Below are 16,268 nucleotides of genomic sequence, written 5' to 3'. Positions count from 1 at the left end.
GATCGCAATCCGTTGCTTGAAATGGAGTGGGACTTGGCGGTAAAGAGTATTGAAGCTGTGATCACCTCAAAGAGATGAATTACAGAAAAGCTTTAAAGAATGATTCTAACACAGGGCCTCTCGATCATATGTTAATCGAGGTTGGGATTTGTTGGACGCTTTATGTTAGATGCGATGCCATCTGGGCGGCTGTTGCTTCACAAGCTCAGGCCACTCACCGAATGTGGTCAATGCTTTCCCAGCGCCGCAATACAGACGGAGAGGTGGGTTCACCAGCCACAGATCAGGCCCGCCTGATCGTGCCAAGACTCCTGTGAAGTCTATGTGGCTGTGTGCCCCGCTAATCCGCGAGCCCTATCAGTGGACTGGAATTTCGGCGCTGCGAGCCCACAAATCGCTGAGACCTTGAATTTTGAGAGCTCCCGACTCCTCAACGCCGACCTTTCCCCAGACCAATATCACGAATTGTGTCGGAACCGATCCAGCCGCCAAGATGCTTATTCCCAAGGCTGATCGCAAGGCGATCCACGAGGTACGACCATTTCGCCTTTTTTTTTGACGTCGAACAGCCCAAGTGATGATGAATCTCGACTTTGGCTTCAAATGATCGCGAGAACACGGTGCTAACACTGGAAGTAGTACCTCTTCCGGGAGGGTGTTATGGTCGCCGCGAAGGAGTAGGTTTCCCGATTTGCCCCCTTTTCAAAGAAATACACGATCACGCCCGATATTTTTTCGAGACATCCCTGAGACACGCCAGACTACGACAGCGTCAAAAGATTTCTTACGGAGAAGAGATACGCTGTGTAATGGCTGCAGATGCTAATTTTTAAACTCTGCAGCTATGAGTCGATGCATGAGATTGGCGTCCGCAACCTCTACGTCATCAAGGCTCTCCAGTCCCTCCAGTCCCGCGGCTATGTCAAGACTCAGTTCTCCTGGCAATATTACTACTACACCCTGACCCCAGCTGGTCTCGACTACCTCCGGGAGTGGCTTCATCTGCCCGCTGAGATCGTTCCTGCTACCCACATCAAGCAGCAGCGGTCTCACATCCCACCCCGCGGCATGCTGGGCGAGAGCGAGCGGAGGTTCGGTGGCCGTGGCCGCGGCGACCGCGGTGACCGCGAGGGTGGCTACCGGCGCCGTGAGGCTGGTGAGGGCAAGGAGGGTGCCCCGAGCAACTTTGCTCCTCAGTTGTAAGTTTTTACCCTGGGACACCTGATAGCTCTATTCAGCGGCGGGATGGATGCTCTCTTTGTTTCACCTGAGAGGTCTTACTGACGTTTATCACAACAGCCGCGGTGGTTTCGGTCGGGGCCGTGGTGATGCTCCTTCTTCCTAAATGCGGAAGGCGAATTATTTCTCTATCTCTTGGGATGTCGGCAACGGCATGACGGACGGCATGGCACGACACGTACTCTACTCCAGAGGAGTAAACGGGTCGACCAGCAAAAGCACCTACTCGCCGGGACCGTGAGTGGTTTGCGTGAGGAGTTGGTGGTTAGAGATTGTTCGGAAAATTCTGCATTCAGGGTCATCACATCTGCGGTCAATACGATTTTTTGCTCTGTCACTCGGTTGCTCGTGGTACTACAAGGCGATGGGCCAATCGCCAGGGATGATGGGTTTACGATCAATGTGAGGCAGGAGTTTCCAGGTTTCTTTCATCGGTCCAACTTTGAGCGTCACCACCATCGCTTTGGGGTAACCTGTGAAAGACCAGTTGTTGCCTCACCGAGTCCCGGGACGAGTCCAAAAGGGTCACCCAACAGGAAGGCCGAAATAGCATGAGCGGTTGGACAGAGCAATTCAATGCTCGAATCTCTGCCACAGCTTCAAATCCCCAAAATCCCATGCTGCTGCGTGTAGATATCCCAACTTCTCGGTGAGTGAGTAAATTGTAAAAGGGGTGACTGCTGAAATTAAAACAGTCTTGGCTTGAACCAGTGTGCTACAGAATATGGTCCTTCAAAGCCAGGCGAAACAAAACTGTTCGGGAATGGTAAGTCATTGGGTTTAGGTAATGGGAGTTCTCTATGTTTGGTTTCAAGCTCCTCACAATATGAACTGTCACATGGACACAGCGGATGATTGAAGATATTATTCTATTGCCCAACTAACTAACCAGCAACCAATTACCTCCCAAATATGGCCTCGTCTATACGTGAAGTACAAGCAATATCAAAGTGCAGAACCAGAGTTTGAATCCATCACGAACCTTGCCTGGTCAGTACGCAACCCAGGTTGCCCGCACAAAGGCCCTGTTGTCAATGCGATCCAGGTCGCAAGGCACCGAGGGCAGAGAATCAAAAAGATGCGAAGATGTAGCTGTATATGGTAGTAGTTGGTAAACTTATAAAAATCGGGTCAGGTCATTATGCCTGGCGGGAGAGGTATCCGGCAGGGTTGCAACATGTTGGGAAGATCGATCTCCAACCATCCATCCATGAGGGCCCAAGGGAAGTGAGAAAAGGATGAAAAGGCTAGTGAAAGAGTAAAACACCACCCGCCCACCTGCTATTTTATTCCCCATCCAACAAAACGTGCCGAAGAAAATCGAAAAGTGTTAACGAATGGTAAAATAATTGCAAAAAGATGAAGCTTGCCTTAATCCTGACGCCCGATACATGCTTGACAGTAGTGTAGGACGACTTGAACTTGATCAACGTGACATGAGATCAATGAACCTCCGAGGGTCTACCTTAACAAGACGAGGAACAAAGAGATCTATCTTGAGTTGCCAGGGTTATGGGTGTATAGAGCATTGCCCGATTGATAAGGTAGGTAGGTTGGAAATGGGGATGATAATCAAGAATGACGAGGGATGTGTGTGTATAATCAGGGCGGCCAGCCCATCCAACCCACCGAACCCTTCAACAAGCCAACCGGTTAGCGAACCTTTTGTCTTCTGCTTTCACCTTCTCCAGGACAGGACAAAAGCCAGCGGAACAGCAACATCCATCATCTTGATCCGAGTGTGCCATGAGGCTACGAATGAAACTTTAAAGGAGAAACGAACGAAACTGAGCCAAAAATACAACCCTGCTCTATATGCTTGCTTGCTTTGTTTAAACCAAAAACGCCCACACAAAAAGAACCATTCGACTTCGATCAACAACTTTAGTCACGGATGCCCCATTGAGGCTTAAGCTTCTCGGCCATGGCCGCTTGCGTGAAGACCTCGTCGTCGGGAAGACGGCTGACGCGGCCTGCGCCGGCACGCAGTGCCTGGGCCTGAAGCGCGGACAGACCGCTGTGGTTGCTGCGGATGGAGCCGGTCTCGCTGCGAGCGTTGTCGACGTCGGCAAACTTGCGCGGCGGCGCGAAGTCGAGCGCCGTGAACGTGCCGGACTTGCGGAGCATGTGCCTGTAATTTACAAGTTAGTAAGGGTGCGGGAAACAGAACACTGAAGGAAAGGACTACGTACGGGCTGGGCAGAGCAGGGAGCTCCTCGTAGGCATTGGCCAGCGGCGAGTGAGCCACGGGCATCTTGTACGGACGGCGCTCGCCCAGCGGGCTTTGAGACCGGCCGCGGGCACGCTCGGCGAAGGTCTCCGGGGGCGCGAAGTCGATAGGGTTGAGAATGGACGTGTCGTCTGTGAGCTTGGCCGGAGTGGGCAGAGTTTGGAGATCGGCCGGCGGTGGCATGGGCTTCTTGGGCTTCGCTCCGGACATGGCAGAGGCGGAGCGCATACCTGACATGGCTGTGCCCGGCCGCGAGTTGTTCGGCGGGCGGTTGGACACGGAAGAGCCGGGACGCGGGGGGCCACGGATGTTGGGAGGGAGCCGCATGCCAGCCTGAGAACCGGCACGAGGGCGCTGCGGCGGACCTCTTGGGCCGGGGAACCTGTTGCCAGACGGGGGAGGTGTCATAGCCCGACGAGACACGGGCTGCGCAAAAGGCATAACAAAGCTGTTGGTGGTAGGGTCGAAGTATGGGGCGTCTGGTGCATACGCCGGATCGTAGTCCTCGTAGTAGCTAGCGTTGCTTTGCTGGTGCTGGTGCCGTTGCTGGTGCTGAGGGGGAACGGGAGGAACTGGCGGCCTGTCCTCGGGCTTCGTCTCATCGAAGTACTCCTTATAGAAGGAGCGAATACGGTTGGCCCTGTATTCGGGATCTTCAGAGTCGAGAATTTCATCTGGGGGCAGAGGGCGGTAGCCGACCGACAGGCGACGACCGTCCTGTTGCGGGACAGCCAGGCTCTTCCGCGCCTGCTGTTGCTGCTCAATGAGCTGAGACGTCCTTTGCATGGTCCGACCTCTCCGCTCTTCACCATCCTGGTCATCGAATCTGGGGCCAGGGGAATCTGAGCGGCGACGGGCTTGGCGAGAGCCGTCCTCGCCATGGTCGGAGCCATCATCAGCCACCTCGATCCTCGGCGCTGTTGGCACGGAAGGTTCCGACTTTGGCGGCAAGATCGGGCTGGACGGCCCGCTGTTGGACGTCATGGACGTCTGGATTGAAGCACGGGCATTCTCAGGATCAGTGGAGAGACCCAAACCCACGCCATGGGAGTCGACTGGCGTTTCCACCTCTTGGGCCTCAGGCTTCTCGAACGGGTTGCTGGGGGCGTTCGAATTGTCGACAGCTACGCCAGAGTCAGCGGGGCTGGGCTGAGGGGGAGAGGTCGATAACCTCGGCAGGACATCCCGTTGGGCAGCAGCAGGCGGCTCTTGGATCGGTGACTTCTCATCCTGGCCTGGAGGCGTCGACACCGCCATGCCAATCGGCGGCAGCGGCCCGGTCGGCGGGGCGCTGGGGGGAGGGGAGAACTCGCCAGGGCGCTGGAAATCTCTCCTAGCGTGGCTCGGCTCCGGGGGGTGAATTGGAGATCGCGGTCCATTATTGCGAGGCGGTGAGTTGTAACCGTATGGACCCGGAGAAGGAGGTGGCATATCTGAGCGGACGCTCGCACGAGGAGAAAAGGGGTCCTGAGCCCGCGAGGGCGAACGAAGAGAAGCAACGTCGCTGTTGGCATACTGCGTGACAGGCCGGTAGGGATCCTCGGCGCCGTGCAGCGACTTAGAGAGAGAGTTCAGTGACTCGCGCGAGTTGTGGACCTCAGGAGGAAGAAGATAGGGGCTGGTCAAGTTCATGTCCATGGACATTTGTTGCCGAGCAAAGCGCCCTCCTTTCTCCTTGTCAATTAGGTTCTTCGTCGAGTCTTGTGACGGACCCAGGCCGAAGTCAAGAGACTTGTGCGGATCGTTGAGATCCTCCTGACGTTGCCGCCGAATATTTCTCCTGTGGAGGTACACCAGGATAGCGATAGCCGCCACAAGAGGAATACTTGCATAAGAGGTCAGCATAAGGCTTTACGGGCTACGGATCTGTACTCGGCACACTTACCAAACGCCCAGAGTAATAGGCACAGTTAAGGAGGATGTGCTCACGGGCTTCTCGCATGCTCTGGGATCGGAGCAGTCCTCAGTAGTCTCAGCTGCCCGCGGAACAATCACGGGCGAGGGAACTCTGAACCCAAGAGTCGACGTCATGGTCGGCATAGGAGCATATCTCCTAAGATGTGGAGGAGGGACCCGAGGGCCCAGCCCATATCGGGCGTACCCATCGTCATGAAACCCATCCATCGTTGCAACCCGTTAATCCTCCACAAACACGATACGAACCGTAACTGACTGCGCAGGCAGTGCTGTGACAGCCTATGGCGATTTCCCGAAAAAAAGTTATCTTTGCCTCGTCCGTGGCATAAACCGAGATAGAACGTTCGTTATCCGTCAAGGAGCCCAAGATGATGTCGTTCTCATAACAGCCGTAAACACGCGATAACAATGACGCGGTGATAAGACCCGTTCTTCGACGTGGGAAAAAGCGATCCAGAGAAACGACTCCAGTTCCCAGCGGCGATCAACTAAAGTCGATCGTATTTTCCAGGCCCGCGGCGAACACAAGATTAGATATTAACAGGTGTCGTCGAGTATGTTGGATGTCCTACTGTCAAGAGTGCGGAGGAGCAAATGAAGGATACCGTATCGCCTCTAGTTACCGAGAACCCCCAAAGTCGTTGTTAGTCTAAAGGAGCGTCGTGACGAGAAGACCGACCGTCGTTGTAGCGAAGAGTCGGACTTCGATGCGTCGAATCGTAAAGGAGCGGCACGCCTGCGAAGAGGAGCAGGCAAGTTGGTGTTGTGCGAAAGGAGTGGATGCTCTCACACGTCAAGCGACCATGAGAAGCTGGTGAAACGTCTGACCTTGGAGTAGTAGGCGCAAACCAGATTCCCAGGGAGACGGGACAGCGAAGCCAAAGGAGTGGAAGGGGGGCAGGTAGGAAGCGTTCGTGGTGGCGGTGAGGCAGGTAGTGAATTAGGAATTAGTGTAGATTTTACGATAGAGGCGACGTCTGGGAAGAAAGCCAGCCAGAAGACCAGGGAGAAAGAGACGGGAGCATGGAGCTGGGATGGGACATGGGATGGAACGGGAACGGTGGAGGCGGCCAGGAACAAGGGACGGAGGCTGACGAACAGGGCCCGAGAAACCTTGAAGGGCCAGCCAGGAAGGGCAAGACAACAGCATCAGCGTCCACGTCCTCCGGCACTATCCAACCAACGGTCCACTTACCGAGCCCGCTAAGTGGAAAACACAGTCCAAAAAAAAACGCCACTAACGGAGCATTGGAGCTCTCACCGGCGAGGAAGATGAAGGGTGAAGAGAGGGCTCTCGATGCCTGTCTAGCAAGAGCCCAGCGCTGCCAACAGCGCGCAGCGCAGCCGTCGCAGCGACCTGCCCGCTGTTCCTTAACGGCCGAGCCCAGCAAGTTGACGAATCAAAATTGCTAATTTTACCCTGATCAAAAAGGGGCAGCGTTCCTGGATGCTAGTGGGGGGCTATGAGTCTACTTACGGCCAATCATAGCGCGTCGCGCCGGCGTTGGCGCATTCCATTTGCGGGTTATCCTGCCAAGGGCTACCCACTGGTACCGCGATGCAGCCACTCAGAGGCCCGCGTCCTCTGGAATAAGATCCATGCCAAATGCAGGAACGGACAACAAGTCCAGATGGCGCTAATCTCGCCTGTTCGGCAGCACAGGGGGCCACAGTGGGATGAGGTGGCCTGCTCCTCCTGGGCACCGCTTCTTTGTCCGTTAACTCAGGGGGCATGACATTGCCGAGATGAACCACAGTCTCGCCATTGTTACGAACACCGCGGGGGCGAAGGCCTGATGGAACGCAGCGATCTCTGATCAGAGATAAACAAAGGCGAAGACAACTGGAAAGGAAAGATGCCAGAGGAGAGAAAAGAAGAGAGAAAACGGCGTTGAGAAAGAGACGTGTGTTCCTTGAGAGGAAAGGTATGGTTTTCAGCGATCAGCGGTGAGCGTTCGAAACAAAGTACTTCGAGGATCGAAATTGCGGGTCATGCCGAGTCGAAACAATGCACAAACGGACTCCATCGTGGTGACACTGCATAAAACGGCCAGGTTCTACTTGTTAACGACTTGACCTTAGAAAATTTTCTGCGGAACAACACCAGTTCTAGAACCGAGTCTCTGGCTGCGCTTTGCAGTGGGGGCTTGGTGAGACCAGAATGTTCGCATGATATCGAGAATCCGGTTCCAGTAAAACAGCCCCATTTTGTCTTGGTACGTAGAAAGCACCATCCACCAAGACTAATATAGCGAGGTATGTCCTAGGAGGATCCTGAGTATAATGTAGATAGATTCCTCGTGGGAAAGGGACAATGAACTCCCTAGTCAGCAATACAAACAGTTGCGCATACCAAACTGGTCACCACAGTGCTCTTATATCTGTGTGAGAACTCTTGTTTCTTAGATCCATAAGCCTTCATCCGAATTTGAACCTATCCCAGGGACACTAGGTAGGTCGTCACATAGGGTTTTAGGTAGGTCCTAGTCAGAGCTATAGTCAGGCTAATTCTTACCTTAGGCAACTAGAGCTAAACTTTAGATTTTTTTTTATTATATTCAACCGTTTCTCAGCATTCTGTGTGCTTCACATTTGTTTGCATGCGCGTATTCTTATTGCATTATTGGTAGTCGTTTTAGTGGGTTTGGCGCAAATCTGGTTGAGAATTTGAGCATCCATGTGAAGAGCTGAGTGATCAGGCACACTGTGTCCCAAGCAAGTGGAGCTGGCATCCGAGTTACAGGAAAAGAACAGGAAGGGAGTGATCAACATTCTCCCGGAATACGTATGGCTAACATCAAGCTGCCTGCCAAGTATTACCAAGATGCCCTCGGCCCAATTGGATACATTTGCAGACTAACTGCACAACATCCAGTTCTTAACCTTATCTTCAAGTTGTCTTGTAAAAGTCAGGGGCATATTCTAGCAACCACTCCTTCTTGATGCGTGTAATGTCTCTGATGAACGTCTTGTCTTTCGTCTCCAACACCTCATGAAAGATCACCCAGTCAGCCTTGCGATTGAACATGATAGAGCTGGGGTGCGCATGCAACACCGTGGTTCCGGAGACGTTGCGGAATGTCCCATCAGGCTGCATTTTGGCTGCGTGCGCAAAGTAGCCAATTGTCAGACACCTTTGGATCTTCTCCGCCTTGTTCGCTGGTTGTTGGGATACTGAGGGCGAGGACAGCGATTCCTCGACGTCGATGCCAAACCGCTCAAGAAAGCGCTTCAGTTGAGCACGAATGCTAACGGCGCGAATCATGGCCTTGTAATTGAGCATGTTCTCGTGGCACCAGTGTGCCTCTTTGCGACCTTTAGTCACAAAGGCCTGGTAGACATTGAGTAGCGTGAGATGATCGCCTTCCTCAGCGGCGAACTTCCGCTTGACGCTCTCCGTCTTCTTCTTGTCTCCCTCGTGTTGAATCCAAAGGGTGCCATCCAAGCTTGTCATGGCTGCAATCGTGAGGATTTCGCTTAGGCATCCAAAGGACTGCGCTGAAAGGAGCGTCTTGGCCATCATTGGCTCAACAGCCAGCTCTGCCATCCTGAGCCCAAGGGGTCGAGTGAGCTTAGCATAGTCATCCAGTGCTCCCAGGGAGTACAGAAGCTCTAGGGCGCGTGTCATTTGTTCTGCCGGAGGTGGCGTAAAGTAATCGAACCGGAGGACATTATCTATGCCCAAGGCCTTGAGCTGAAGGATGATGGGTGCCAGATTTGAGCGCTGAATCTCAGGGACAGTGGCGTCAGGCAGTGATTGATACGCCTCCTCAGTATACAGCCGGAAACATTTCCCAGGCTTGGTTCGACCGGCACGACCTGCACGCTGGGCTGCCGACGCTTTCGAGACGGGCGTGGCCGTGAGACTCTCGATACCAGTCTTGGGGTTGTAGGCCCGTAGCTTCACGAAGCCTGAATCTATTACATACACAATCCCCTCGATTGTGACGGACGCCTCAGCGAGGTTGGTCGAAAAAATCACCTTTCTTGTATTTTCTGGTGCTTCTTCGAACACATACATTTGCTGCTCTGCAGACAAACCGGAATACAAGGGCAAGGGAAGGAGAGCTTCTGAGCCCGGGGGAAGGCTGGCAGAACGTTCGGATACAGCCTGAACAGCCTGCTCGATCTCATCGCGTCCTGTGAGGAAGACCAGAATGTCTCCCTTCGGTTCGTTGGTGTGTATGTCAAAGACGGTCGAGATCGCTTTTTCGAGGTAGTCTTCAGTTGGAGTGTCGAGGTAGAGGATATCGATCGGATATGTCCTGCCCTCTATGCTGATGATGGATGCAATGCTCTCCTTTTGCTTGTCGTTGGAGCTGTCTTCCTCCTGAGTTTCGGAGGCCTTCTCAAAGTACGCCCGGTAGTCTTCAGCTTGAAGTGTCGCGCTGCTGATAATGATCCTAAGATCCGGGCGCTTCCTGCGGATTTTCTTGAGAAGGCCCAGAAGGATGTCGGAGCTGATGGACCGCTCATGGGCCTCATCGATCATGATAACAGAATACCGCGACAGCAAAGGATCAACAAGGGCTTCCCGGATCAAGAGCCCATCTGTCATATACTTGATCCTGGTGCTCTCAGACGTGGCATCTTCAAACCGAATCGAGTAGCCGACTTCCTTTCCGACTTCACAGCCAAATTCTTCGGCCACCCTGATGGCCAACGTGACCGCAGCGACACGGCGAGGCTTTGAGAGACAAGTTAGCACACATCGTTCGATGCAGAATAGATAAGGGCTCAAGCTTCTAGCGACTAGTTCCAAACGTACCTGTGTAACAGCAATCAATTTCCCATCAGCACACCAACCTGCTTTCTCAAGAAACTGAGGGATCTGTGTACTTTTGCCAGATCCTGTTTGGCCAACGACGATGGTAACCGGGTTCGTTTCAACTAGGTATAGGAGAGACTCGCGGTGCTTGGCAATAGGAAGAAGCGCTGCTGGTTTGTACAAGGCAGGGATAAAAGCCCCGCCAACTTCCGAGTCGGCCATTCTTTACAAGATGGATATAGGGTAGTAATTAGCGCAAGACAAGGAGGCTTTTCAGAAATAGACCAGCTTAACTTGGTCCTTGCTGTTCATTTCTAGCTATCAGGGGAGAACAAGCATTTATGCTTGATCTGAATGCTTCAGAGTGAGGACGAGTGACGACGATTGAGGACAAACTCAGTAGATCATTCTTGCTCGGCTTCGGTTACCAGATTCGGAAGGTGTCTTATGAATGAACGAAAGTTATATGGCCTAAGGTTACCGAACCCCTCACTTCTTAGGCTATCACCCTTATTTGAGCGACATGAAGGAGCTTGCAAGGCTCAGGTTAGGTTGATCTACGTTGGTAGGCCTGCCGAATGCATTCTGTATGGCTTGTCAGCGGAGGTTGTTTTCGGAATTCTTGCCAGCTGGCTGTCAGCTGCAACCGCCTTCCAAGTGAGCGTGACTAAGCCACAGATAGCAGCCCAACCATCGATGCCTGGCCCATGCGCCACACTTCTTCCATGGTCGATCATTGGACAGGCTCGGATCTGATGGGTAGAAGACAAGCGATCAATCTCTTTTAAGGACTTCTCTCAGGCGGGTTCATTTATGAGCATCAAACTCACCTCAACTCAACCTGACACCTGACTTGTTTGCTTACAGAAGGCTTCTCGAGTCATCAGTTCGAGAAGCTAGCACCTAGCAAAGTTGTACGGTCAGCCAACCAGAGTCTTCTTGAACGCAAGGAAAGAGGTTTTGCCGCTTGATGCGTGTGCCTTCCTTCCTTGCCTGTGTGGGCTTTTTCAGTGCTCTCCTTACGGGAGCGAGTGGTGAAATCTGTGTTGATTTCCGAGAGGACCCTAAGCAATTCCTCTACCATCGCTGCTGGCTACGACCGACCTCGAAGTTTTTGCATGCTCGAAATTTTTCTGGTTACCTATTATCTACCTGTTTCTTCCTGTCGTCAATTCTGCGAGATCGAGCCACGCCGACGCATTACTAGCAGCTTTCTCCAAAGCTGTTGAAGCTGTGTTCGCACACGGGTTTCGTTTCTTACTTCCGCCTTTCAAGAGGGATTTCAGCACATCTAGTGCTCTTTTTTCGAGCGACTGGAGTGTTTGTCTTCGACACCTCGCATCAAGTAGGTTGCTGTGAAGTATCACGCGACATACTGCGCTCGTCGTCGTTCTCCTGTCGTTCCAGCGATAACTAAGGCTTTCTCGTCGTCCATGTCTTGTAGTGGGCTAAGTTTCAGCAGTCAGGATGGCAAGAGAGAGAAAAACCAAGCACGGCCCAGCCGCCGGAGACCACGCTAAACAGCGTCATAAACGGGATCGCAAGGGCAATCTCGTTGACTGGAGAGCGCCTCTTCCTCCTGGAATCAACGCGTTACCAGAAAAGCCCTCCGTCAAGCTTAGACACACGACTTATTATGAAGTCGTCGACAACAAGGACAAGAAAAAGAAGCTTGAGATGGAGGTAACTCGGTCACATTGTACTGCGGACGCGGTTAATTATGGCTAATATGAAGTAGTTTACGGAGCAGATCGAGCCGCCTCCGGGATTCGAGTTCGTACCAATCGGGAATCCTGCTCTGACCACAGCCTGCAAGGAGATATCACGCGACCAAGGAGCTATGGTCTTCATTGTTGTGGTTTGTTCTTGACAAGGAATTGCTTGTGTGTCCTGGCAACCTGCAACCCCTAACAAAACTCCTTGACAGGTAAACCGACCAGGCTTCTCCAATCGCCTCAGCAAACACCTTAATAGGGTCGGGTATCACGTTCGGGAAAGCATTGTTGAGCAAGCGCGCGCATCTTTACGGCCCGAGCAGCTTCTGCCGCTGTCTTCGGCACCCGATCAGCCGGAGCCGATCCCAGAGGACCAGGATGAGATATTTAAGCAGGCTGATGCAGCCATCAAGGACCTATTCCCTCGTATCCCCAATTTTGATCGAGAGGCAATTCTTGACCAGTCTTTCAACAAGGTCAGTAAGATTTGGAGTGGCTTGATTTGATGAAGCTACCAGGGACATATCGATCAGATGAACTCACCTAAGAGAATCAGTCACGAATCAAAAATGGGGAGCGTCCAGTTGGGCTTGCCCCAGACATAACCCTCGCGCGACGTGTGGCATTAGCTGTGCTTGCACACATTCGCCACAATCACACCCGGTATGACGAGCTGCTTCAGGAGACCAGCTACGTCATTGCACGGAAAGCTGTCGAGAACCTTTGCTTGGAGACCTTGGCCAAGTGGCGTGGTGATGAAGAGACAGGCCGGGACCAGCTTGACGAGATCCTCCGCGAGGTTATTGTCATCTCAGACTCGGAAGATGAAGAGTCAGATGAGTCCGCGGAGTTTCAGGACGAAAACGAGGGTCATGAAGAGTCCTCGGCTGCCACTTCTGCAGCAGAGCCTTTTGCAAGAATTGCAGATAGGGCGGAAGGGCCACGCAGAGTTCCCCCTCTCGCTGAATCATCTTCTGTGCTGTCTATCACTGACAGATCAAGGGCTGATAATGTACATTCGAGTCATGCTCCCCAGAAGGTTATCAAGAGTTCCAACAGAGAAAAGGAGGGCGGATGGGCACAACGCAACCTAGCTCATCAAGCAAGACGTGATCAGGTGTGGGTTAAAGCCTTGGAGAGGCAGCGGCGTATGGATCAGGGCTTGGCTGATTCTGTGGGCTATGTTCCCACAGAAAAGCTCAGCAGCCAGAGACCGCAGCTGTGGCGGACAGAACCAGGACAAGCCGATTCGAGGACAGCGGCGGTTCGTACCCTGGCTCAGTTGCCTCCGCAGACGGATAGTCTGCCGGTCCGAGCTTCGCGACCTGTAGATGCATACTACAGGAGAGATGACCATCCTGAAGAACTCCGTCAAGTTCCTCCCACTCATTATCGTATTCCCCCGGAAGACTGCGTCCAAGAGAATCATTTCCCTTGTGTTCGCAATTCCGTGGGACAGGATTTTGTGCGGGTGAGTCATCAAGGTCAGGATTTGAAGGACTACCTTGTGCCCTCCATTGAACTCCCTTCTCCGGAGTTTCCCACTGTTGAAGGTCGAGCTGCTCTTCCGATCCGCGAGCGTGAACCCTATCATGTTCAGAGTCTTTGGGACTCTAGGCGTATAGAAGATCACCCTCATGGCGGTACAGTCCCTCCTCGAGAGACGCAGAAGACCGCGAGCATCTATGCAGCCTTGGAAACTCAAGGGTTCATTGAGCTCAAACCGCACTCAGAAACAAGTCAGACAGTGCATCTTGGCTCTCGTCTTGACCAAATTAGTCAGCGCAATCCGGAACCGGTGAGCAATGCCAGAGTTAGCAGTAGTGGGAGTGTCAGAACGATGGACTCTAGGAACCCACGGGGCCGTTCTTACGTTGAGCCGTTGTATCCCAGCGGTTCGGGGCTAGTCTACGGGCCTTCCTCTCACTCAACTTGGGCCAGGAAAGATGGTGCGCTCCTAAGATCGGAAGACTACGTAATCGATGCCGACAATGATCGCCTGAGGAGACCAGATGTGATTCCTGCCCATGTCTCTTCTGAAATTCACGGCCGTTCTACTGGAGGCGCGGACAATCGTGGCGCCATCCGGGTTGGCCCTTGTGAGAGGCAGCTCACTCAGCGGTTGGATCAACAATTTTTGGATCTAGCCCGTAATGGCTTCATCCAGATTGCCAAAAGCTCAGACCAGTTCCCCAAACAGCATGACCATCGTTCTGTGGAGCAAACACTCCCCGAGTATGAGTCGCATCCTGTTCTTATCCAGCACAGAGCTCAAAGGGAGAACAGGTTCACACCAGATATCTACAGGCATCCGTCCGTGCATCTTCAGTGGGAGCCTGCATGGTTTGTGGACCCTGGTAGACAGGGCAGGCATCATGGACAGGGGAGTGACCATGCCTTTAGCCCTCTGCCGAATGACTTCCAGCGTCAAGAGCGCGTGGTTGGGATTGAATATGTGCAACAGCCAAGGTGATGCCACTTATCCATTTGCGCGTATTATGATGATGCTAACTTATACTTTGTCTAGCATTTCGACCCGAGCATATCCTCAACATCATACTGTTTTTGATGTACATGGAGAGCAGTACCCTCCACCTCCAAGGCCTCATCCCTCGGGTCCTCAGCTGGCTGCTTCTCATCAGCCCCATTCTGAGCGTCCTGTTCCGAGGAATCATAAGATCATCGAGATCGACTGAGTCTTCGTTGAGTACACACAGATTTGTACTCTCACCGGCCCTTCGCTGTACGCAGTGGGCGTTGTGGCCGTAAAGTTTTGCTGACGTACCCTTATTTTATATAACTGTACGGTTCGGTGAGATAGTTCCCAAAAACGGCGTGGTATTACGGACACAGGGGAAATATGGGTAATACCTAGTGTCCAATGGTATTGCACGGGAGAATTGCTTGTTCGCATTGCTTGTCGGCATGGCTAGGAGTTATGGTATCTGGATCTCCGTGGCAAGCGTCATTTAACACCAGGAGTCGGATGAGCTGATATTTGGCATACTCTGTTCAGGGATGCACGGGATATCTGGAGGATTATTCTATCAAGTGTGGGATACCCTGTGTTTGGGAATGGATGATGGAAAACTCCCAAGGACTTCCCTTGCGAATTGGAAACATCAATGTAGGGGTATTTGGTGATATAGTGATTGTAAGCTATGCACAAGGTCATTAATATCAACGACTTCTACATCATACGGAGTACACCAGTGTCGCGCATGTGACTATCCAGTCAATGGACATTTTCCTTCGCCTCTCAGTACTAGGAAGCAAACACCACCTGCCGCTCTCGTTGCTTGGTAGGCTGTGATACTACGGCAGATTCTTCACCAGACTTCTGTGCTGGTAAATCTGTGGTAGGCGCGTTGGGTAGCCGCTCAGCAGTACCAACACAACCGTTGACCTCGGCCTCGAGGGCGGCCAGCTCGTCCTCCACTTCCTCCTCGTCTGCGTTCGATATCCTGCCAGAGAGAATTTCACTGACCTCCTGCTCCATTATAATTGTCAGCATAACACCAAGCAATCCCTCTTGTCACAGCTAGTAGACCGACCTGTTGATACGCAATCGCATCCGCCGTCTCCCCCATCAACTTCTCCACATTCTCAATACCGCCCATCTCTCGGTGAATCTCCTGAAGGACTTTCGTGCCCTGTTGCAGGCCAAACAGCACATCCTTCTGGATTAGGGCGAACTCGACCGTCGCGGCGAGCTGCTCCAGCTGCGCGAGCTGCGCATCCGTCTTTGCGAGGAGGGACTCCTGGAACTTTTTGCGCCGCAAGGCTAGCAGTGCCCGCTGCTTGTCGCCGCGCGCTAAGAGCTGTCGCGCGATCTCGGTCTCGCGCGCGGTCAGGATGGCGATGCGCTTTTGGTAGCGGTGCAGGGCGTCGCGTTGGTTTTTGAGATCGAGTATGGCTCTGGGAGTGGGCGGGTGTTAGTAGGTTGTGTGCCTTGGCTTGGGGAGAAGGGGATCGAAAGAGGTGAGCTCACTTGTCCCGAGCCGTTATACGGCTAGAACTATTGCCCATCGTGACATCGGCACTGGGATATGCCGCTGGTGGGTATAATGGTGGGATGGAGGAAGGTGTTGATGTTAACGGAGTTGGTGTCGTGGCGGCTGGGACAGGGCGTCCAGCTGCCGGCCGTCATGGGGTTGGGGTGCCGCCGGAACATTGCGATAAGGTCAAAACGTCACGGTGCGGATACAGAGTGGGTTGTGGTACAAGAAATCAGGTACCTTTATTGACTAGGATGATCGTGTTTCAATGCTTAAAAAACTTCTAGACAATGAAGAAGCTGAAACTAATTGATATGAGCATTTTACATGGCTGAAGCATGTTCTTGAATATCTTTTTTCACTCTCTTTCATCAGAGAGCTGTTGTGTGCACAAGTGTACC

General features: G+C 52.8%; 5 protein-coding genes across 5 annotated transcripts; 2 read left to right on the top strand and 3 right to left on the bottom strand.

Moving 5' to 3' along the window:
• Positions 1-493: 493 nt before the first annotated feature.
• CTHT_0002610 (40S ribosomal protein eS10) lies at positions 494-1,345 on the top strand (the record flags this gene model as incomplete). Its single annotated transcript, XM_006690745.1, has 4 exons — positions 494-532; positions 640-677; positions 843-1,199; positions 1,300-1,345. The coding sequence occupies 4 exons, from the start codon at positions 494-496 to the stop codon at positions 1,343-1,345; spliced, it is 480 nt and encodes a 159-aa protein (XP_006690808.1).
• Positions 1,346-3,123: 1,778 nt separating this feature from the next.
• Positions 3,124-5,500, bottom strand: CTHT_0002600 (uncharacterized protein; the record flags this gene model as incomplete). The annotated part of the gene is made up of 3 exons (XM_006690744.1): positions 3,124-3,370; positions 3,432-5,294; positions 5,355-5,500. 3 exons carry the CDS (start codon positions 5,498-5,500, stop codon positions 3,124-3,126), a joined length of 2,256 nt encoding a protein of 751 aa, XP_006690807.1.
• A 2,776-nt stretch (positions 5,501-8,276) lies between these two features.
• On the bottom strand, positions 8,277-10,376 carry CTHT_0002590 (ATP-dependent helicase-like protein; the record flags this gene model as incomplete). Its single annotated transcript, XM_006690743.1, has 2 exons — positions 8,277-10,073; positions 10,155-10,376. The coding sequence occupies 2 exons, from the start codon at positions 10,374-10,376 to the stop codon at positions 8,277-8,279; spliced, it is 2,019 nt and encodes a 672-aa protein (XP_006690806.1).
• Positions 10,377-11,621: 1,245 nt separating this feature from the next.
• CTHT_0002580 (uncharacterized protein) lies at positions 11,622-14,565 on the top strand (the record flags this gene model as incomplete). Its single annotated transcript, XM_006690742.1, has 5 exons — positions 11,622-11,837; positions 11,893-12,012; positions 12,082-12,349; positions 12,499-14,338; positions 14,397-14,565. The coding sequence occupies 5 exons, from the start codon at positions 11,622-11,624 to the stop codon at positions 14,563-14,565; spliced, it is 2,613 nt and encodes an 870-aa protein (XP_006690805.1).
• A 569-nt stretch (positions 14,566-15,134) lies between these two features.
• Positions 15,135-15,898, bottom strand: CTHT_0002570 (vacuolar protein sorting-associated protein 20-like protein; the record flags this gene model as incomplete). Its single annotated transcript, XM_006690741.1, has 3 exons — positions 15,135-15,359; positions 15,424-15,787; positions 15,861-15,898. The coding sequence occupies 3 exons, from the start codon at positions 15,896-15,898 to the stop codon at positions 15,135-15,137; spliced, it is 627 nt and encodes a 208-aa protein (XP_006690804.1).
• Between the last annotated feature and the right edge of the window lie 370 nt (positions 15,899-16,268).

This window comes from Thermochaetoides thermophila (assembly GCF_000221225.1).
Source record: "Thermochaetoides thermophila DSM 1495 unplaced genomic scaffold scf7180000011806, whole genome shotgun sequence".
Classification (NCBI taxonomy): Eukaryota; Fungi; Ascomycota; class Sordariomycetes; order Sordariales; family Chaetomiaceae; genus Thermochaetoides; species Thermochaetoides thermophila.
Note: the sequence above shows the minus strand (reverse complement) of the source record. Positions and strands in the feature narration are given on the sequence as shown.